Genomic DNA, 23547 nt, shown 5'->3' with positions numbered 1-23547 from the left:
TGAGTTTCATTTTGAGCATGTTTCCTTTCAGCACCTCTAGAGCATGGAGATGAAGCCCTAGATGCAAAAATGCAGTGTAAAGCTCGGGGGGAGGGGGGGGACTAGGCTTGCAGTTACTGGTGCTTTAGAAGTTCCTTTATTTTGCACCAATATCAAAGTCAAAACGTTATTCTTACAGATATGTGATTAGAGGTGTATTAGAGAAAGCTGCCCTGGGAGTCCTTGGATCATATAACCAAGGCTTCCCTCTTGCCAAGTCATGACATTGTGTCCTGAGGGCCTCAAGGAACCAGTTCGGGAAATGAAGAGGGGCAGAGGAAAACTACTTGTGAGATCTCAACAGTAACACTCAAATAATGATGTGAAAGCCAACGTCCCATCATTTTGCGCTTTGTGGTATGATGGTTTCTATTTTTCCTGATTTATTTTGCTAATATTGTTTTTTTCCCCAGGCAAGCTGTAAACCTCTTATAGTTCAGGTACTAGCTCCCACCCTTTTCCCTTTGTGTTGTCTTCACCTATCATTAGATGCCCCACCATAGTACTTTAATCTAAAAATGCAGGCTTTGGGACCAAGTGGACTTGGGTGGGAATTCTAGCTTTGCGGCTAACTAGCTACATGACCTTGGATAGGTTGTTCCACCTCTATCTGCTCAATTTTCTCTTCTGTAACATAAGGCTTATGCTAATGTTACTTATTAGGTTGAGCCATCTGCAATTGCTGATATTCCGTCTACAAAAATGGAAATTTCATTTGGTTCACAATAGTATTGTGCAATGTTATAGTGAGGATGAGATAATTGTGTTTAGAGTACTTTGAAGGTACTCAAAAATAAATTTTCAATGATTACTATATGATTGACTACTACTACCACTATAAATATACCTTAATTAACTATTTTCAATGATAGTTTCTTTTAAATGTATAAATTTCAGGGAAAGCTAAAATTGCTTAAATTGAAAATATAAAGAAATAAATGTAAGGGAAAATGTCTCACTATAAGGTCTGTGAAATACTTTTCAGAAGTATATTGCCTAAATCTTTTCGTTTAAGCTTAGATTACAAGTCAAATGCAATTACAAAGAAAAAATCAAAATGACAATGGTTTTCATTTTTATTATATAGAAGTTAGTGAAATACACAAGGAAAATTTTTCTGTCTCCAATTACTGAGATAAAACACAAAATTTCTGTTATCTTCGCTTTTTATTTAGTCAAGGCCATGAATGATGATTTTTATACAAACTGCAGTAAAATTTCAATTGTCTGGAGATCAATTATCAACCAAATTGAACTAGAACACAAACCAAAAGCCTGTAACTGATTAAAAAACAACAACAACAACACTGTGCAATTAAAATTGATACCATAAAGTACCTGCAGGAAACCTTTGTACTTTTGTTTTTAAATTACCGTAATAAGAACTTTTGAAAAATAAAGGCGGAGGAGAAGAAAGTACGAAAAGATAGTTTCAGATGGTCTTCCAGAGTGCATCACTTCAGATAGCTGCTTTGCTTTATGGAAGATGTACAGGCTTGGACGTGCCCATGCTTTGCTTAGGTACTGAAGGACCATCCTAACTTAGCTTTTTGAAATCTTACAGTGTTAACGATTTTGATCACAACTTCTACCCTAAAAAAAGGAGATAACTGTGATACTGAGATTATCCAATTTCTCAAGCTGTCCAACCACCTTAGGAGTCACTGAAAAATAGCTATGACAACAGGGAAGAGGGAGAAATACATAGAAAGACTTCCAACCACACAGCATATTGTGGGAACAACTAGAGCCAGAGATTCCAAACGAATGCTTCATGGGCCATATTTATCTCACAAATATGTTTTATTTAGCTCCCATTAGGATGATATACACAGTATTTTTCTTTTGGTTTATTTGTTGTTGTTGCTAACACTTAAGTACAGGTGATTCACATTTCAAAAAAAAAAAAAAAATGATTTCAAGTCACTCTTGAAGAATTGAAGATGCACCAGCACTGAACCTATATTCCTAAAAGGCATTTATTCTTGGGAGTTCAGATTGACTGCAGTGTATGTGGTACCCAGTTTGCCACAGCCCCCACCTTTAGGGAGGGCATTTTAATATTTTCAATCCCTTCTGTCTCCCTAATGCTGATGCTCAGTGTTGGCTGCCTTTTACCTTTGTGTATTTTCTTAACAGTCTGTCTTAAAAGAAACTGAACAAAATATTTGTTGCATCTGAGTCTCCATCAAAAGTGAAGAATGGGAAGGCAGACTTCGTGGGCTGAATGGTGTAGAAAGAAAGGAGCAAGTGCATGCTTTTATAGAAGAGAAGAATATTTCTGCATGGAATATGCAAATAAAGTATGTCTGTTCAAAACAATATAATAAAGCAACTTTCTCCTTTACCTCCATGGCCCTTGAGGCATTTAGGCTTAATAAAGAGGCTTCTGTGGTTGCTAGCACAGCTTCTTATAATAGTAGAGTAAAATCGTAATAATCAAGGAAATGTTTGACTAGGTCTAATAAATGCTCTTTAGAAAGATAGAGAAGTATGTCAAGCTTTTTAATCTAAAATAGTTCATATAAGAAATATTTGTTATATAAGTTGAACCACATTAAATTGCCAATATTTAGTAAGTTTTGACCCACAAAAATGGCAACTTCACATTAATTAACCTACTATAAAGGAGTAAGCTTCTGCTGCCTATTTATTTTACTTAAATGAACCTTCTTTCCCACAATACCAAATAAATGAGACACTACTTTATCTGAGTTCATAAAATTCATAATATACTGAAGAATAGTTACAGATATATGTGAATCTTACAAGCAATTAAAACATGTAGTACCTTTCTTCATTACAGTCTGCAATATAGCTTATGTTCATGGATATGATGATATACTTTGAGTGTAATGATTGAAAATATTTTGTAGTTGATAAGCCCTTCATTGTGAGAGGATAGTAGCTTTACAAATTTAATCCCCTGAGATGTAATGCTGTTTTTGGAGGGGCTTACTCTATTTAGCATCTAATCAGTATGTTTTAGAAATTGACTACCTTGCACTTTGTTAGTTCTTCTCTATGGGTGCAACTCTCTGTTTTTATAGGATTCACCTAAAAAAGATCATCACCTGAAATTCAGTAGATTTTATAAGAAGCTTCAGTAAATATAAAGGACTTAAATAGAAGCTTTGCAGCATGCAATTTTATTTAAAATATTTTATTTCTTGGAATCTGAACAGTTCTTCCAAGTAATGTATTTAATGCACACAAATACTTTTTAAGCACATATTGGTTACTATATGGTGTGCATGAATATCTTAAAAAATGAAATGTAATAATTAATAGAGAACTGTATTATTTAATCTTCTTTATTTGGAACAGTTTGTTTTTGTTGAAAGCATAAAATTCCAGGCAACTAAAATGTTTAAATTCTGCATTTTAACTTTCAAAGCTACTATCACTGAAGATAAATTGCATTTCTTAAACTAATAATAGTTTGTTTGTAACTGTATTTATAAATATTTATGATATTACTGATTTGAGGGAACTGTCAATCATAGTCTATTTTCTTGAAGACATCTCTCTCTGGACCTGAGAAATAGTTGACTGAATTTAATGACCGTTACATATATTGTGGATAGATGGAAGAATGAAGTAAACAAAGCACAATACTATTTCATCAAAATTTGCTACAATTAAACTGAGTTGAGTTTTCTTACTAAAAGACATGTTGAATCAAGTCATATTAATACACTTACCTTAACAAAAATAGCCTCTTTGCTGAAAAACTATCCTTTTGCGTAAAATACCAGGTGTTTACTTGTATGTTTTCAAATATCTTGAAATAAAAATATTTAGTGTATTAAGGTGTTGGTGAACTCAGGAAAAAGTGTTTCAAATATGTTGTGACAGAAAGATTCAAATTATACAATATATGGAGAATTTTCAAACATCTGGGAGTTAATTTCAAAGATTATTTTATTCAGTGGTAAATACAGAATTTCAGTTAATAAAATAAAGTATACCCCAATAGTTTTTAAAATAGTGTATCACCCACATGGATTAACCTAAATTTAGAGCAGAGTAATATAAAATGTAGAGCAGAGTAGTAGTGTGGGAACCAGGAGTAACTAAAATGATACTAATTATTAGGTTTACTTAACATTTTCCAGGATATACTGTTCACCCTTAATGCTAAGTTGTCCTGCTTTTCCTCTGCCTTTGATTTTTGCTTTTAACTGACTGAGTATGTAACACATACACATTTAAGGAGACTGACCTTTCCTTTAATTATATATTTTATTCAAGCCCAAAGGAAGCAATTTTGAATGAATGCCTAAAACTGGACCAATTAGAAAAAAAACATAGATTTCTCATGGCTCTTTCTCACCAGTTGAAATGGCTGATAGACCCCAGGCATTTATCTTCTCTCCCTCCTAAAATCTTGCTAAAAATGACATTAAAGGGCTAAAATGACATTAAAGGGGTGTTTTAAAGAAAAGGAATAGGAAAGGAGATAAAAGAGGAGGAAATGTCAACACATTTTTAGAAAACAGAAATCAGAAGGAGGAGTGCTAACTGTCTTAAAGCATAACGCAAGTGCTTTCGGAGAGGGACTCCATGACAGATGGGCTTGTTGGCCTGCAGAACTCCTTTCAGAGGCATCGGATACTCTAGAAACCCAGAATGATATGGTCAAAGATCCTTAAGTGTGACCATTTGAGAAAAGCTTCCAACATAAAAGAGAGATATGAAAGCAAACTGGAAAATGAGGCTAAGAGGAAACAGAGGCACTGCAGATAGTAGAGGAAAACATGAAAAACCCTAAGTACTATTCTCCGAGATAAGAAAAGCATTTGCATCCTTGAAAAAGAATAGGCTGCTGTGAAAGAAGGACATGAGTTTCCAGATTGAATGTGTCCACCAAATGCCCAGCATCATGTCAGAAAATTGGTCTACATGAAGACATATCATCAGGAAATTTTAGATTTCCAAGGATGAAAGGAAATTCTAAAAGTTACCCAAGAAAGAAGCCAGGATGCTACAAATTTGAAATAAGAGTGGCTTCAAATCTCTTAAAAGAAATAAGGGTGGTAATCATTTTGTAGTATATAAGATTATCAAATTAAAACATTGTATACCTTAAGCTTACACAATGTTATATGTCAATTATCTCAATAAAGCGGGGGAAGGAAAGCAAAATGGGAAACTGTAAGACAATGAAGGCAGTGCCTTCAAAACTACGGGAAACATGTTTTTAACCTAGAATTTTATACACTACCCAACTATTTTTTTAAATTTTATTAAATTTATTGGGGTGACATTGATTAATAAAATTATAGGTTTCAAGTATACAGTTCTATAATACATCATCTGTATATTGCGTTATGTGTTCACCACCCAAAGACAGATCTCCTTCTCTCACCATATATTTGACCCCGTTTTTCCTTGTCTTCCTCCCCTTTACCCCTTTTAATCTCTGGTAACCAGCATACTGTTGTCTGTGTCTATGAGTTTTCATTTATTTGTCTTGTTTGTTTGTTTCTTTGTTTGTTGCTTTTAGTTATATATCCCACTTATGAGTGAAATCGTATGGTTCTTGGCTGTTTCCATCTGACTTATTTCGCTTATCATGATATTCTCAAGATCCATCCATGTTGTCGCAAATGGCAGTATTTCATCCTTTCTTACGGCTGATATACACTGCCCAACTATTAATTGTGAAAGTAAAATAAAGATGCTTTTAGACATTTAAGAGCTCAAGATTTATCCCCCCATTAACCCTTTAAAAGATGTGTTTCATGACAAAAGTGAATAAACCACAGCAGGGGAAAGACATGGCACCCATAGGAGAGCTGAAAAGGGAAATCTTGGGATGTCTGTGCACCCATCCCTAATAGTCTTCAACACAGCCCAGAGCAGGAGTTTAGAGGATTCAGAAGGGAGGGCATGGACACAGGAGGGTGTGTGTGGGTAATGGAACTAATAAGTTCATTAATGTATTTGAGTTTCAGGGAAAATATTGATAAGAATTTCAACTATCTGTAGGAGCATTTTAAAAATAATGGTGACCAAAAAGTAAATAAAATATGAGGAGGCAAATATGAACTTCAGGTAAAATTTGACAAATGAAGGTTGGTCATAGCACAATACCTGGCTCAGAAGTGAACAGTATCTACACCATCATAACAATATAAATATCTTCTGTTTTATCCATTCTCTAACCACACTCGAAGCAAGAACAAGGACTTTCTTTTACTCATCTTTTTATCCTCTTTGTCATTTTGCATGTGGCAATCATATAACGACTATTAGTCAAATTAGCCTACAGTTCAGAAATTCTCTACATAATTTGTTATATCTCAACATTATTGACTCTAACTTCAGTAATTCTTAAACAAAATAATATTGGGGCATATTACTGATTAACATGAAATGGGCATCCTTACTCAGAAAGGCACATCCAGCAATTCTTTCATTGGAACCATGAGTCTACATGCCCCTGAAGAGGTAGGAATGTCCACGTACACTCCCAGTTCCACATCCCAGAAATGTTGGGGGAAAGGCTGTTAAAGGAGGAACCATGCTGATGAGCCATCTCCATCGTCTGCCACCTTCCTTCAGAATGGGGAAGGCTGCCAAGAGTGCAGTGGGTGAGAGAGAGAGATGCAGAAAGTGCCAGAATTCAACACACAATGATCCAAACAATTTTGTTATTCGCAACACGTAACATCTTGAACGTAGAAATCTGAGAGGACAAGTGTGTCAGGATAAAGGAAATAACAGGCTTGGGGTGAGACTACTGGACAGATTCCCAAGTAGTTGGCTGCAGGCAGCTTTTGCTCATTACTCATGTCTCCATACTCGCCACAGATAACCAACCCCAGTCAAATCAAAGAAGAGGAATTTGAAAGGAACAACATAGGCTCATTTAGAACATCTATGCTGAGTATTTTATTTGAGTGCATCATTTGCAGGGGATAGAGGTGGGGAGAAGTGAGGCCAACAAAACAAGAATGAAATACATAGGTCCTGTGTCTAAAGAGTTTTTAATCTACAAAAAACAAAAGGGTTTGCCAAATTCCAGGAAAATAAATCCCTAGAGAATAAACAATACATGTCATGAGATTTATCCTAAGAGATAAAGGAAGAATCGTATGGCTTCCAGATAGTGAAAGCAACACATGTATGAAGGGAAAGAAATCAGGTTGGACTTCTGTTCTCTACGGTCAAACTGAAGCACTGTCTATAAAGCCCGGCAGGTAAAAATAAATATGACCCCAAAATTTAATACTTAGTCATATTTTTCTTTAAGCATAAGGATAACAATCTTTTTCAAGCATTCAAGAACTTAGGAAATATGTTGAATCTTTCTTTAAAAAAAAAAAATCTACTTGAAGATGGTATCTAGCCACCTAAGAGATTAATCAGAAAAAGATCTCAGGAATGAAAAAAAAAAAAAAAATCATGGAGAAACTCACGCTTTTTAACCCACATAGAACCAGAGAAAAACAACCATAAGAATTGCGGTTACAAAAGCAGAGGAAAACATTCAAACCCAACAATGTAAAAATAATAATCTAGCTAACAAATATGAGAGGAGGAAGGAAAAGGGAGAAATGCCTCCAGTTTTCACAACTTTCATACAAAAGAGTTAGTAGAGTCTGTCTGAAGTTAAAGTGTAGAATTTTTTGAATGACTCCAAATTCTTAAAGATTTCATAAAATTTTCTCTTAATTCATGTAGACTCTTTTAAGAATTATTATCTTGTAGGTGAAGAAATATTTACCTAAAGAAAATGATTCTTTTAGTTTCAATTCTATTTCTCTGTTTTGGTTAAATTCAAATAAAAGCAAATTAAATACTTTTCTAAAGCATGTATAATTATAAGATTTTTGAAGTTACTTTTATCTTTCTTTTGCTCTGTCTATATCAGGGGTGTCCAAACTTTTTTCAATGTTTTTTACCAAGGGCCATATGCGGTAAAATACACAAACAGCCGGGCCACTCACTCGAGGTGAAGTACGTATTGCCTCACCTGGTTTATTTAAGTAAACAAAATATATTTTTGGAATTTGCTGCGGGCCAATTAAAAATGGATTGCGGGCCACAGTTGGCCCGTAGGCTGCAGTTTGGACACCCCTGGTCTATATGCTGCAGGTGCTGGAGGAATGCTTTCCAAATGTTAGTGATGGTATTTCTGGATGGTGAATTTGGGATAATTTGAAAGCTTTCTTGTACTTTATTAATTTAATTTTACAAGTTGTGTTACTTTTACACAATCAATAGAGTTATTACTTGAAAAATGTTTTAAAAATTCATGGAACAGAATTTGACTGCTAAAGTAGTGGGTACAGATATTTCAATAATACCTACCCATAAGACAAATTTGTATTAGCTGTGCCATATTCATATTTTCTCCTGGTGTAACTCTTCCAGCTGGGCATTGTTGAGAAACCTTTTGGGGTTTTTTATGCCATCGTAGAAAATAACTGAGTTGTCATGTGCATAGTTTTCAGTTAAGATTCTTTGGTTGCAAGTAACAGAAACCAACAGAGGCTCCTGTAAGAGAAAACAAAATCAAGAACAAAAGCAAATAAATTATTGGAAGAAAATGGGGTAACTCCAGAATCAGAATCAAAACTACATAAGGTAGGCCTTGGGAAAGACAAGAACATGGGATCTCCAGGTAGCTGAGACTAATGGGGGTCTCTTCAGGGAACCTCCACCAGAATGGATTGTCTCCAGCTATTTTCCTTAAGTCGTTCCAGGCAGAATGCAGATATTTGTGGAAGAGTATGCTGCCAGGTTTGGGACAAATGCCCACCTACAGCCTGGAGAAGGGAGGGAACCTTTGATTACAGTCCCCCAAACTGCGCCTATAGAAAGGAAGGTTGAGGGTTTGTTACCAGAAAGTGGGAATGGATGCTGGGGACATAAAAACTACCGATGCCCCCTGTCTTTGCCTTGCTTTAAACTTGCAATGAAGTAAGCTTCTTTCCCAGTCAGTGTACCCCTGCAGGAATTAGCTGATTGCGTTTTTTTATCAAATCTGTTCCTTCATTCTTTTCAAAGTAATTACAGGCTTCTTCTTCCTTGTCTCATGACACTGATTATTAGCTAAAGCTAATTCATCAACTAGATATAGGTGAAACACCTTTAGCTATCTTTTAGGAAAAGCTTAGTAAATTATTTGTCATTCTCCCACCCAAGAAATGTTCTGCCTTTAAGTAAAAGTTTGTTAGATACCGTGAGAGGTCTTTGGGTTCAGCCATTTTCTGTCCCAGCTATAATTAGAAAGCTAGACAAATTGTATTAACTCCCAGGGAAAAATTCCACACAAATACTCTTTTAAATAAATCCAATTTACTCTATTTGCTTGGTATTAACAACTGTTAATGTTATGTCCAAATTCCCTTCCTTCCTCGCTGAAAAGAACTATATCACTACCGCCAGTACATACAAATGGATAGCTAATTACTCAGTGCAGAGGGTTATGTGATTCATCACTGCAATGTGGAAATGAATGTTGCCAATGGTTGGCTTTTTCCAAACTACATAGTGTTATATGGTTTATGTCCCAATCAGTAGTGGCAAAGATCCAGAAAGAAATACTACCTAGATGTCAGGGACTCATTAAACTCATCAGTCTGCAGTCTTTCATCAGTGATTTCCAAACTTGGCTGTGTATCAAAATCACTTGGTGACATTAAAAAAAAAAGAGAGAGAGAAGGAGCGGGAGAAGAAGAGGGAGAAGGAGAAGAAGAAGGAGAAAGGGAAGAGAAGAGAAGTGACAAGAAAAGAGAGAAGAGAAGAGAAGAGAAGAGAAGAGAAGAGAAGAGAAGAGAAGAGAAGAGAAGAGAAGAGAAGAGAAGAGAAGAGAAGAGAAGAGAAGGGAAGGAAAAGATACAGCCTCCTGATATCCACTTTCAAAGCCACTGAATCAGAATATTCTCGATACGGTCATGGAGAAATTCAGGATTTTTCAGGGCTTGAGGTTTATATAATTTGGGGCCTCTCTTTAAGAAAAGGAATACAATAATGCCTTGCTTTTTACAAACTTTACAAAAATACATTATCATGTGAGTACATTTCTAGGACCTAAGCCCTTGGAAAGGTCCATGTAAATGATAGACCCTGAAGCTTAACTTTCATTAGCTTCCAGGTACGTCTACCTGTGGGTTAGGTCCTAGGAATAAATGTGTGTATATTGTACCTTTGTATGTATGCACACCTGAGCACATACACCTGTGTGTGTGTGGTTCAAGCTCCCTGGTGAGAGGACCCAGAACTGTGATTCTTCCTTCGCCATCAAAAACAAAAATAATATAAAAGTTGAGTGTTCACTAAATTTTAATCTAGTTCTCCATTAAACTTTAAAGTCTTAAATTGAAATACTTTTATTTTCATGTTCTTATTTCCTTTGCCCTTCTATGGCAGAAATGCCCTAACCAAATAACCAAAAATTATTGCCAGTATCTAAATTAATCCATGCTCCAGACAACAGCTCCTGAGTTACACCTACTCTGGTTACAATTAGGGAGGAATAACAGCTCAACTTTCTGTGCCTTTAGTTTTAGTTTGAAAATAGCCTTATGCTTTTTTTTTCCCACACCATTTCACATGATTTTAGCTATTGAATTTTGGCAACTCTAAATGTGTATGTTTGCTTAGAGAAGCACTGGGTTAGAGGGAAACCCCATTGTAGAAAATGTCAAGTTCTTCACTTTGGTAAAATTAAGTGATCCATCCAGTAGCATCTTTTTAAAAACTGTTTTTTCAGTCCTTTATAAAAGTAAAACATGCCTAGTGTTGAAAATTTTTAAAGCCAAAATCATATAAGGAAAACTATATTACCTATCATTTCTCTAAAGATACCTATAGTCACCACAGTTATTGGCATATTATAGCTACTCAATAAATACTTTAGAATTAAAAAAATGACTGTGAACTCTAGAAAATACAAACAGGATCCCTTTCTGAATATATTTCCCTCAGTGCTTATAATCGTGATACCTAAGATGCACATATTTAAATGAACATATACTGAATACTAACAAGTAAAGGCCTTATGCTAGACAGTGATGATGTAAACATGAATAAAGGTAGTCTTTGGCCCTCTCAGTAGAATTTATATCCAGCAGAAGAAACCAATGTACGAGGTATGACCAAAAGATATGGTGAATGTTTAAATTTAAAAAAAATTATTACAGTGAAAGACACATTGCCATTAATCCCCCCTAAACACTCCCCCTCACTTCAAATGCACTTATCCCATCGTTCTTGCCACTTTCTGAAGCCGTTCTGGAAGTCCTCTTTCCTGAGTGTCTTTACTTCATCCTCCATCATGACAGTGCTCTGTGTCACACATCGCTTCTGGTATATGGCAATTTCTGTCAAATAAAAACAACACGGTGTGTCCTCATCCACCTTATTCACCGGATCTGGCACCATGTGACTGCTGGTTCTTGCCCAAAGTCAAAATGATTCAAGATATTGAGGCAGCCACGACAGCACAACTAAAGACACTCAGGAAAGAGGACTTCCAGAACTGCTTCAGAAAGTGGCAAGAACGATGAGATAAGTGTGTTCAAAGAGTGGGGGAGTATTTTGAGGGGGATTAATGGCAATGTGTCTTTTACTATAATAAGTTTTTTAAAATTTAAAAACTACATTCACTGTAGTTTTGATCACACCTCATATTCCTGCCAGTACAAGGACACTTAGACACACAAGGACACAAGAGCAGCCGTGCCAAATCCCATGCAGGAAATTTCTTTCAAAGCTAAGTGCCAAAGAAAGATTTCTCTTCTCTTGACATCCTTGACTTCTCTTTCTCTCACTCCACGTTCAGTCTATCAGCAGCTCAACTTTAAATCTATCCATAATTCAACTCCTTCTCTCCATCTTTGTTATGTAGCCCTGGACCAAGCCACGATCACTTCTCCTGATAATTGCAGTGGCCTACTTATTGGTCTCTCTGCTTTTGTTCTTGCTTCCTTATATTGTGTTTCCCCAAAAATAAGACCTAGCCAGACCATCAGCTCTAATGAGTCTTTTGGAGCAAAAATTAATATAAGGCCCAGTCTTATTTTAATATAAGACTGAATATAATATAATATAATATAATATAATATAATATAATATAATATAATATAATACCAGGTCTTATATTAATTTTTGCTCCAAAGACGCATTAGAGCTGATGGTCTGGCTAGGTCTTATTTTCGGGGAAACACGGTAGTCTGTTTTCAACCCAGCAACCAAGAAGTCCTTTGAAAATTTAAGTTAGATCATATTACTCTTCTGCCCCCAAATCACCAACAGATTTCCGTTTTCATTTAGAGTGAAAGCCAGTGTGGATAAGTGGGCCTGTAAGATGATTTTGTCCACCCCCTTTTCCATTAATACCCCAATTTCAAATCCACTATTCTCCATCTTGCTCCTTTGCTCATTCTAGAACAAGCCAGCAACGTTCTACCTCGTGGTCTTGGCACGAGGTTTTCTCTGCACAGAATGCTTTTCCCATAGATATCTGTATGGCTTGCTCCCCTGCCCCTCAGATCTCTGTTCAGATGTCACTTTTTAGTTAAAATTGCAGCACCTCTGCCCCTGGTTCCTGCTTTATTTTTCTCCAAAGCATTATCACCACCCCAAAATTATTTATTCTCATTTTTTGTATTTGTAACACAAGCTGCATGAGGGTAGAGATTTGATCTATTCCCAGCCCCTAAGACATCCCCTGGTACCTACAGGTACTCAGTATTTGCCGAAAGAAGAGACAATATATTCACTCTGCTGACTTGCCCACATGTTCCTTTCTCGTCCTGTGGTTTCTTTCCCTGCAACATCAAGATACAGTAACAGTATGTATTGGGCAGTCTAACAACAGCAGATGTTGCCACCACCCTTGGTGTCTTCTTACATGGTAGACGCCAAAATTGCATGGTGGTCTGCTGCACCCTGGGCTGGATAAATGCTTGTATCTGACGCTTGCTTGAAACATGTTCTGTCATTATTGTGGTCTGGAAAATTCAGTTCAGAAACGTGGACAAGGCAGAGAAATGACAGAGACACTAATGTACTTTTCCATATCCCTGAACCAAAATATTTAAGCCCAGAATTCACTTCTCATAAAGTAAGGAAATCTAATATCACATCAGGATTTTGAAAAGGATGCATAATTCTTTGATAAGTAATATATGTATTTATGCAGGCTGGAATGAAAAAGAATCATTGAACCAGGGACTTGCGGTTCTCAGCTAATGTTAGCGTGGTAAGGCTTTTGCTCTTCCTCATCTTGAATTCTAAAATATAATAAGGTGATTGTCAGGGGAACCTAACATTCCACTCAAAGGGTCAGTTACCACCAAACACACTGCTGAAAACCAGAGAACCAGAGCAGTGGGTCAAATTGCTGTTCACAGAAGTTTAGTTCTAAATCCCTCCCCCGCACACACCCGCCAGCCATTATATTTTTGGAAATCACATATTCAGAAATTGTTTCTACCAACCTAAATCATATTTGTGTCTTTCTTCTATTAAAATAAAAAATAATTCTGAAGGGATAAAGGAGGGAAAATACTTATCTATGCTCCTGATGCATTAAAAGGCCTTTTGAAAAAAAATCCTTCACTTGAACTCTTACTTTTCCACCAACTTGTTTATCTCATAGGCAGGAAGGCAGATGCAGCCTATAAATAATGCTTGCATTTCCCTTTCAGGATATATAGGGCAGGAGAGCCTCTTCCCCCACAAGGTCAGGGGCCACAGCCAGCTTGCTCCTTTTGTGAGTCAGACAGTACTTGGATGTTGCTATTCTGAACGCGGAAGCAGAGCTGTGTACAATGAATGCCCTCACATGCAGCATCTTGAAAGTTCCAGCACAATTCAAAGTTTTCACTCTAACGTATCCACCATTGTTGGACAGTTTTGTATTATATTTATTTTTCACTTGATTTTTCAGAAATACAGAATTCCTAAATACTCTACAGTCTTTAAAATTTCCACAAATAAATGAGCATTTTGAAAATTTTTCTATAACCTTGTCCCCCTGAATTTACTTTCTTATCTTAAGAAACTTAAGACTTTTCATGTCTCCAAAGGACAGATGAAGTTTGTTTTACCGATACTTTCCTTCAAATTACATGGAACATTATCTGCTGTCTAGCATGCTATTCTTTGCTATAGTCTAATAATAGAAAAATTATCTCTGTGCCTTTCCTTCTTTATCAATTTAATTCAATAGATATCTGCTGAGTCCTTGTAAGAATAGAGGCAGTGTGCCAGGATTTAAAAACAATCTATGACACCATGAAAGGTTCATCGCCTCATCAGTCTTTAGGGAAAGGAAAATTAAAACCCACAATGAAGTGCCGCTGTACCCCCACTAGAATGGCTATAATCAGAGACAGGCATTACAAAGTGTTTGCAAGGACGCGGAGATGCTGGAAACTTCATACGTAACTGGTGGGAATGTAAAATGGTTCAGTAACTTGGGAAAACATTTGGTAGTTTCTTATGAAGTTAAACGTACACTTAGCATAGGACTCAGAAATCCCACTGCTAGGTATTTACCCAAGTAAAACGAGAACGTATATCCACGGGAAGACATGTATACTAATGTTCGTAGCGGTCTTATACATAGTAGCCAAAAAGTGGGGAGAGCCCAAATGCCCGTCTACAGTAGAATGGAATACAGCATTTAGAGTGAACAAACTACCAGTACACCTCACAATTGTCCGAACGTCCGAACATAACGGACAGCCCAAAAAAACAGAAAAAAAAGAACAGTGTTGGGCGTTTGACTCTATTTATGTGAAGTTCAGAAACAAAAATACTAATCTGTGTCATTGGAAGTCAAGAGAGTGGTTATCCTTTTGGGGGAAAAGTAGTGACTGAGGCTGGGGATGAGGGGTCAGAGGGGTGCTGGTTATGCTGTTTCTCAGTCTGGATACTCTTACACAGCTGTGTTAACTTTGTCAAAATCCATCAAGTAGGACCCTTAGGATTTGTGCAGTTTTCTGTATGTATGTTATGTGCCCCCCAAATTCATTAAAACTATAAAAAATGAATGACACTTGATTTTCAGAGTTGTAGGGGTCCTAGGAAAGCCTTCTCCACATTTGCTGCTTCGAAGATTTTACAGTCTCGTGGGAAGACAGGCATGTCATTCTAATATGAAACAAACTCTGATAAGTGCTGCATTGGAAATGTAAATAAATAAGTGCAATGACATAAAGGAAAATATTTCCAAAAAAGGAGAACCTGGAAAAATATTATGGAGAGTGGTCACTGTTGGGTTTACTACATAATAATAGGAGGAATATAATAGCGTATTAATAAAATAGAAGGAAGAGGTATAAATGGGAAATCAAGGGAGAACAAGACATTGGCTTATATACAAGAAGTCACTACTGTTTAAGAGGCAAAGTTGTTTTACAATAGCAAAACACATAAGCTATTTATATCCTTAAAAAGTGAGTTTGTGTTTTCAGTTGACTGACTTTGCCCCAGCTGTAGGTTATCCTGTTCCAGTGGGTCTTGGCCCTGGCTGCGTATTGGGATCCCAGGAGCTTGTACAGCTTCTCCTGAATCAGAATCTCTAGAGGCAGGACTTCGGTGTCTGTACTCTTTCTAGGCACCTGTTATTCTCCTGAACTGCTAGGGCTAGGAAACGCTGCTGTAGCCCCTGACGGGGGCGGAGGGGGCCTTCACAGGGACCATCACACAGCAACCAATGTTTCTGAAAGTGTCAGTTCTTTGTTTTTGGAGCTTCTGTGGCTTCCACAAAGAAGAGCACTTTTCATATTTATCTCTTTGTATCTGTGCCAAGAAATTTCTTTGCAAATGGCTTTTATCCAAGTATTACATGAAAGATGTTAATCCTACTGTTAAATTTTAACCCTAATTCTTTCAAGCACTAGGGGATTTCTTCTGATTTTGTTACAGCTACACAGATCCATAGCAGAAGACAGAACTGGAAAGGACGAAATGACACGTGCAGGTCACTTGTTAATGCACTTGTATGACTAATCTTCCTCCTAGGAGGAAAAAAATGTATTTTTAGTCCTAAGATGTATGTATCAGATCTTTCAGTGTGAAAATAATACCTGCTTTCACTTAGAAAACGTTAGTCTTGTAATTGGTTCATTCACTGTTATTAGTTTATTCATGCTTTTTCTCTGTTTCAAAATAATTTTAGAATTACAGAAAAGTTGCAAAAATAGTAGATATATATATATATATATATATATATATATATATGTGTATATATATATATACATATATATATATACACACACACACATATATATATATATAGTCAGCTACTTGTAGTGTTACAACTTACATAATTATCAAGCTAGGAAGTTAACATTGAAACAATAAGATTAACTAAGCTACAAATCTTATTTGAATTTCACCAGTTTTTCTTTCCCCTAATTTCCTTGACTGTTCCAGGATCCAATCCAGGATCTCACTCGGTATTTAGTTGTCACGTCTCCTTAAGACTCCCCCAATCTGTGACACTTTCGCATTCTTTTCTTATATTCTGTTACCTTGACCCTTTTAATAGGTACTGGTGAATTATTTTGTAGAAGGTTTCTCTATTTCAGTTTGTGTGATGTTTTCTTAGGAGTTAATTTGAGACTATTCATATTGGCAAGAATATTGCAGAAGAGATCAGGTGGTAAATGATGTCTATATGTGTTGTTACTGGTAAAGTTAACCTTGGCCATTGGGGTGAGGTGTTGTCTGCTGGGTCTGTCCACCGTAAAGTTAGGATTTTTGAAAATTGATAAATACCTTTGTTACTATGTCCGTATTCTGTTTATCCTCAAACTTTCACCCACAGATTTTAGCATCCATTGATAGATCTTGCCTAAAATAGCTACTATGTATTACTGTGGTTTTTGCCTGATGATTTTTTTTAATTTATTTTTTTGTATTTCCACCATTTCTTGTATGTTTAGTAATTGGAATTCTTCTGTAAGAAAGAGCTGCCCTTCCTTGGCTGTTTATTTATTTGATTATTTATTTATATCAGTATGGACTTGGGATGGCTTTTTCAATTTTCTGAATTATAATCCAATACATTCCTTATTTGATCCAGCTCAAATTGATCCAGCTGAGGCCATTGACAGCTCCTTTTGATTGGCTCCTGCGTCCTTTTAACATGCCCTCATTCATTTTTAAGCACTTCTTTTTTTTCTGAGATCACAAGATGGTCCAGACTCATCTTGTATTTTCCCTGCCCCAGACCTGGAATCAACCATTTCTCTAAAAAGCCCTGATTGCTTTTATTTAAGAATGCTATTTAGAAACCAAGAGTCTGAGTGCTTGTAGATCATTGCTACTGGGGTGTTGCTGCTCTGGTCCCTCTCAGCAGAAAAAGTTAGGAAATATATGTGTGTCTACGAAATCATGCATGCACATACATCATATTCAGTAGTTGTTTCTCTACCTATCTGCGTGTGTTTGAAAACCATGTGTTCATTCTAATGCCTGTGATTCCAGTTCAGTACCACAAGGTTCAATCTAAGCCTCTCGCCTTAGCTTATTTGTAACTTCTTTTTCTGACAATGAGAAGACTGGCTCTCAGTCTTTTACAGTCTTAGGTTACACATAAGTATGTACTAAATTGCTAACTCATATCCTTGTGAGAAACAGATTCATTAACCAGAGTACAGTATTTGCTGACAGTGCTTTTTGGTTTTCACCTTACAATAGCCCGTCAAAATCATGTTTTCCAAAGCGACTTAATTCCCATCAGGTTCATGCTGTTCATTTGTAATACAATTCGGTTCATTTGTTACTCTTTGTATTCCACTTCCAGTCCCCCACATCCTGGTTTTATTTATTTATTTATTTATTTATTTATTTATTTATTTATTTACTTATTTGGAGGGGAGGAGATATGTAAAGCATTACTGTGGTTCAGAGAGTCAAAGCTACATATAGCCAAAGAGATGTTTCAAGAAATGTCTGTCCCTCCTCAGACCCCACCCCCACATTCTGTGATCCCTTCCTTCTTCTGCTTTCCCATAAGCCCCCTATACTTAAACCGTCTCTGTAGTTTGTGGTTTATATTTCCCATATTTTTTTTGCACAAATGTGAAGATTCAGGTTTTTTATTGTATTCCCTTTTATATGGTGGTATCACACCACGTAAGCTCTTTTGCACTTTGCTTTCTTCACTGAATGATTTGAAAGTTTCTTGTGAGCTTCCCCCTTTCATTTTTTGTTGAACCTGCATAGTATTCAATTGTGAAGGTGTAGCATAGTTTATTTAAATTAACCACACTCCTCTGTATGGGCATTAAGGTTGTTTCCATTATTTTGCAGTTACAGTCAATGCTCCAATGAATAAATTTGTATATACGTGATTTTGTATAATTAGAAGTCTATTTTCAGGGTAGATTCCTAGAAATGGAATCTGTAGTCAAAATTAAGTACATATGTGCTGTGTCTTTCATTCACTCTATCTGCCAATGGAACTGCCTTTTAGTGAGTTAATATATATATCCTTGATCATCACATAAATTAGTGAACTAGAGCTTTTAATTTGTATAACTTTTTAAAATTTAACTTTATTAGTTGCATTTAGCACATAAAAACTATATTAAAATTGCATGGGGATTAGGAATTAGTCTTGCATAATTAATCTGTTTTCAAGGCTCAATAAATATCATTGTAATGTGTCAACAGCCCCTAATGAAGGTAGTAATTTTTTTTTAACTTTTTTTATTGGGGAACAGTATATTTTTCCAGGACCCATGTCCAGCTCCATGTCAAGTCACTGTTTTCAATCCAGTTGTGGAGGGCGCACCTCACTGGCCCATGTGGGGATCGAACCAGCGCCCTTGGTGTTATGAGCACCGCGCTCTAACCACCAAACCAACCAGCCACCCAGTAACCTTACATATACTTTATGTACAGCCCTATCCCCCAGGTGCAGTCTACAGGTTCATGATCACCAATGAGGAATAGAAGTTCAAGAACGCTAGCAGTGACATAGTGACGAACAGCTTCTTTAATGCTCTCATTTGCCCAGAGCTTTTTATTTTTCAAAACTGTTTCAAGTCTTTTAATTTTTTATCACCTGCACCACTGTAGAATGCTTTGGGGAAATGACGTTTATGTAGTACAAGGCCCCTTATCTGTATTATCTCATTTGAACCTCAAACCAACACTGTGAAGTAGGCAGGACATTGTGCTGGCGAGGAAGCTGAGACTCAGAAAAGTTAAATGTCACCCCGAGGTCAGACATGTACTATGTTGTGAAGGCTGGAAATGAATTTGAGGCTATGCCACATGACAGGTTTCACAGCTGGCTCATGGACAACAATGTAAAAATATCCAAAGCTAGGCTATTGTACAGAGAAGGAAATTACTCAGTATATACATATTTTGGAATTTAAAGATTCTATTGGACCCTCTATTCTATAGTTGCAGGGTGAATACCTAGCTGCCTATAAGCTGCAGCGTTTCACTCCTGAATTGTGATGAAGGGAAACACATCCTGAACGAATATAGGCAGGCTCCTCAGCCACCCTGGGTGCTGCCGCTATTGACAGAAGGAGCAACTGGCTTTGGAGCGAAACAAACTGTCTCTGTTTGCACCCTGTTTCTGCCACTTATTAGGGATGGAGCCTTGGTGAGGTATTTAACCTCAGTTTTCTTACCTCTAAAATGGGGGTTGTTTTTGCAGAGCTATTAGAGGGATTAAAAATAACTTCATCGGAAAGACTCTCCCTAGTACCCTCCCTCCCCCCAATCTGAATGTTATTCTTACAGTGATCAGTCCCTTTCCTTCAGAGCACTTGTTGCCATTTAGAATTATGTGTACTTCCGTGTTTGTTTCACATCTCGCTCTCCTACTAGAATATAAACGTCATCACTTCAAGGACTGTGCTTATTTTTGCTGCTTGTTTGCGTCACTTAGGCCTACGCCACTGCTACTAATTATTGACTAAGTATTTCTAGAATAAATATTGCTGCTTCTTTGTCCTTGTTTCAGCCACACAGAATGCCCTGCAACTTCCTGTCCTTTCTCATCTCTCCACCTTTACACATGCTTTTCCTTAGCCCAACATACTTGGCCTAACTCCTTGGTTTTTCTGGAGAATCCTTACTTATCCCTCAAGACCCACCTTAGCTCTTCCATGATACCTCTCCTCCCCTGAAGAGTGAAGGGTTCCCGTACCCCCTCGGCATGTCTCCATCATAGACCTAAACATAGTATAGTCATTGGTGTTTTCAGCTCATTATTTTTAAGAGCCAACTCTGTCCTAAGCACATGCAAGATGCTAGACATACCGTGGTGAATAGGAGCTGTCATTCTAATGGAGGAGATGGGTCACAAAAAAGGAAATAAAGAAGCAAATAAATAAAGTATAACATTTCCAATAACCATAATTGACAGGATGATCCGTTCTGAGAAGCTGACCTTTGACTTGAGATCTGAAAAGTGAAGAGTTAGGAATGGGAAGAGAGGCGGGGATGAACATTGACGGTTTACTGGGTCGTTCCTCATTTCCACCCGACCCTCCCATCCCTCACCCCCACTCAGCTGGCCTCTGAGCTCTGTGGTTTGTTCTGTCCCCAGTAGTCAACACACACCCCATGTGTCACATCACAGTTCCACACACTAGTAGTGCTGCACGTTAGAATTGCCAGGTGCCTGGCCCCAGGATTCCAATTCAGGGGAGCTGACGTGCACCCAGGCCTAAAAGCGAGCTCTCAGCTTAGTACCCACTTCTCACTCACTGTCTTACTATTCTGGGAAAGTTATTCAGTCTTGCTGTGATTCTGCTTCCTTATCTCTAAAAGAAAAATAACAATAAAACTTCATAAGGTTGCTGTGAGGATTCAATGAGATCATGCACCTAAAATTCTTAGCCCAGTGCCTAACCCAGGGCATCAGTAAGTCCCGGGGAGTATGCTCGGATGAGTGCTCATGAGATGGTTTTTTTGAATGAATGAATGAATGAGTTAAGCAATAGTAAAGTATAATTCTTCAGTAAACAGAACTATGTCCAAACAAAACCTGAATATCCTGATTTATCTTCAGTAGTCTTGTTTACTGTTTATTTTAATTTGGACAAGAAAGGAAAGAGAAAGCAAATACCAATGATTTTAGCACCTAGAATCAATAGCTATGGACTGTTCATTTACTTTTAAAGCAGCTTCTAAAAACTCCACAGATCATTTGGTTTACCTTTTTTTTTTTTCTGGCTAGTGCAGGGCTTTCGTGTTCTAGCCTCAAACCTCAATAAAAGTACACAGTCTGGTGACCCGGGGTCATCCTACCACTTGTGTTTTGTCATCTTTTGAAATCACAGTTTGAGTACTTTGTATTGAAAGGCATTTCTTTTATGTGTCTTCTACTGCATTCATCCTGAGAGATCCTCAGGACATGATAACCAGTGAAAGTTATGACAATACCGGAGATAACAATTTTCTTAGGTCGGGGACACCAGTGGGATTAACCTGGGCTATTGCTTCTACTACACAAAAGTATCACTCGGACCATTCAGCAAACCTTTGGCAGACCCCCCCTTCCCAGCTCCACCTCCTTGGAAAACTAAATGCCAAAAAAATAGCATGTGCAAAAATGAGAACATCTGCAAATCGGTGGCATGATGAACTTCCCAGGAAATGTTTCTTTTCTTCCATTATAACATTTTCACTGGAAAACACTCGGATCATGATTATTGTTTTTGTAAGCTTTAAATATCTGGCTTTGATATTTGAATGAAAGGGTATGAGTTTTCTAGAAAATAAAAAAAATTACTGAGGTATTTAGCAAAGAGATGTTGCCAAGTGTACTTTTCTGTGAGCTGTGAGAGTTAACATTTCTTTACATGAGTAATTCACTCTAATTAATCTAGTCAATCGGAAAATATCATCTATCTTTAATGTCACAGAAATCAATTCATCCTATCTTAGCCTGCGGAAATAATTAGCAAACAATTTCTTCTTCCTTTTTAGTATCTGTGGCATTGTTTTCAGGGTTTTCATTTATAAACCAATGCACCATAAACTTATTCTGGCTGGAGTTACTGAAATCTGCTTTTCTGCTCCACAAACGTAGAGGTGTACATGGCTATCAAATCAGAAGTCCACAGCAAAGAACCACATTCACTAGTTGGTCGCTCTGACGGGGTGATGGGTCTCCTGGAGCCGTGATAAGTAGTGCACGTCAAAGATTATGGGATAATCTTTAATAGTGGTACAATGCTGAACAGTCAGGAAGACTAGAGATACTGTCATCCTTTTCAGATGACAGGTTTCATTTTATATGTTAATAGAAGGAAGACTTGTGATATGGTGAGGAAATTCACCATAACAAATGCATTCCCTTTACTGCACTCTAGTATGGCACCAATTAAATTCAACTGTATGCATAATATACTCTTAATTCCTAACAGTCCCAAGAAAGACTAATGTGAAAAATGTTATATACTCTTACATTTTACAGATCATGAACAGATTGAAAAATTATGCCAATCGATAAAGAAATTCATATGCAGTACCACACACACCTCAAAATGTTGTTTCATGGGTTTTTCTTTTTTTAAAAAATCATTAAGGTTATCTTGGGTAAAGCTTAGTTACTATTTGGGGTTTTCTGTAATATCATATGTGTAATTTAATTTATTCCTTCCGCAGATATGAATGTTTGAAAGTACGAGTAACCTTGCAATGAGTGAAACTGATAAAAGGTTGTGTTCCAATGAAAGGGAAATTATGGAATGATTATTCACTTTGTGATAGAGTTTGTCTTAGGGTAAGCTTTCCTAAAGCATTTCAAATTTAATTTAGTTTCTAAAATGTTCATCTACAGACAACATTTCAGGAACAAATTTTGTGAGGAAATGAGAGAAACAGTCATAATAAGATAGAGATCCCTTACACTACTAACATTTGTGCTTTGCTCTCTTTCTCTCTGTCCCTCCTTGCAGCACTGATAGCCATTGGGCGATACAGCATGACCATAGAGACTGTGGATGTTGGATGGTGTAAAGAAATTACAGATCAAGGAGCCACCCTCATTGCTCAGAGCAGCAAGTCTCTGAGATATTTGGGGCTGATGAGATGCGATAAAGTAAGAGTTACCTTTCAAGTTTTGCTTTCTACATATCCGTATATTAGGTTGGTGCACAAGGAATTGCGGTTTAAGAGGTTAAAAACAATTGCAGAAACTGCGATTACTTTTGCACCAACCTAATACTTAGTAGCTTGATACCATATTCTCTCTCTCTCCCTACATGTATGTATATATGTATACACGCACATACATGTACTGTTACAGATATACATTGTAAGATGCCTGGCTTTCTAAACTAATCGGAGATTAGTTTTGTATTTCTCTGTTTAAAAATGAATTTTGTGCGTGTGCGGAAAGAAAAAAAGAAATCATACATACAGTCAACTTAGATTTCGACCATTTATCCATAAGCCCATGGAACAAAACTTATAATGTTTGCATGGCACACTGCAGTGTACAGGGTCTAACAGTAAAATTCTGTCCCGGGTTCCAAGTTCCCTGCAATAGTA

General features: G+C 36.9%; 1 protein-coding gene across 2 annotated transcripts in view; it reads left to right on the top strand.

The window, feature by feature from the left end:
- Positions 1-23547, top strand: part of FBXL17 (F-box and leucine rich repeat protein 17) — a 456881-nt gene that overhangs the window by 414443 nt on the left and 18891 nt on the right. For both annotated transcript variants that reach the window (XM_019727982.3, XM_088796664.1), the window contains one exon: positions 22953-23095. In XM_019727982.3, the coding sequence (XP_019583541.2) occupies positions 22953-23095 (143 nt within the window). The remainder of the gene's footprint in view (positions 1-22952; positions 23096-23547) is intronic.

The sequence above is a fragment of the Rhinolophus sinicus genome, chromosome 3 (assembly GCF_057876585.1).
Source record: "Rhinolophus sinicus isolate RSI-liver-muscle chromosome 3, RSI-T2T, whole genome shotgun sequence".
Lineage (NCBI taxonomy): Eukaryota > Metazoa > Chordata > Mammalia > Chiroptera > Rhinolophidae > Rhinolophus > Rhinolophus sinicus.
This window is presented reverse-complemented; position numbering and strand designations above follow the sequence as displayed.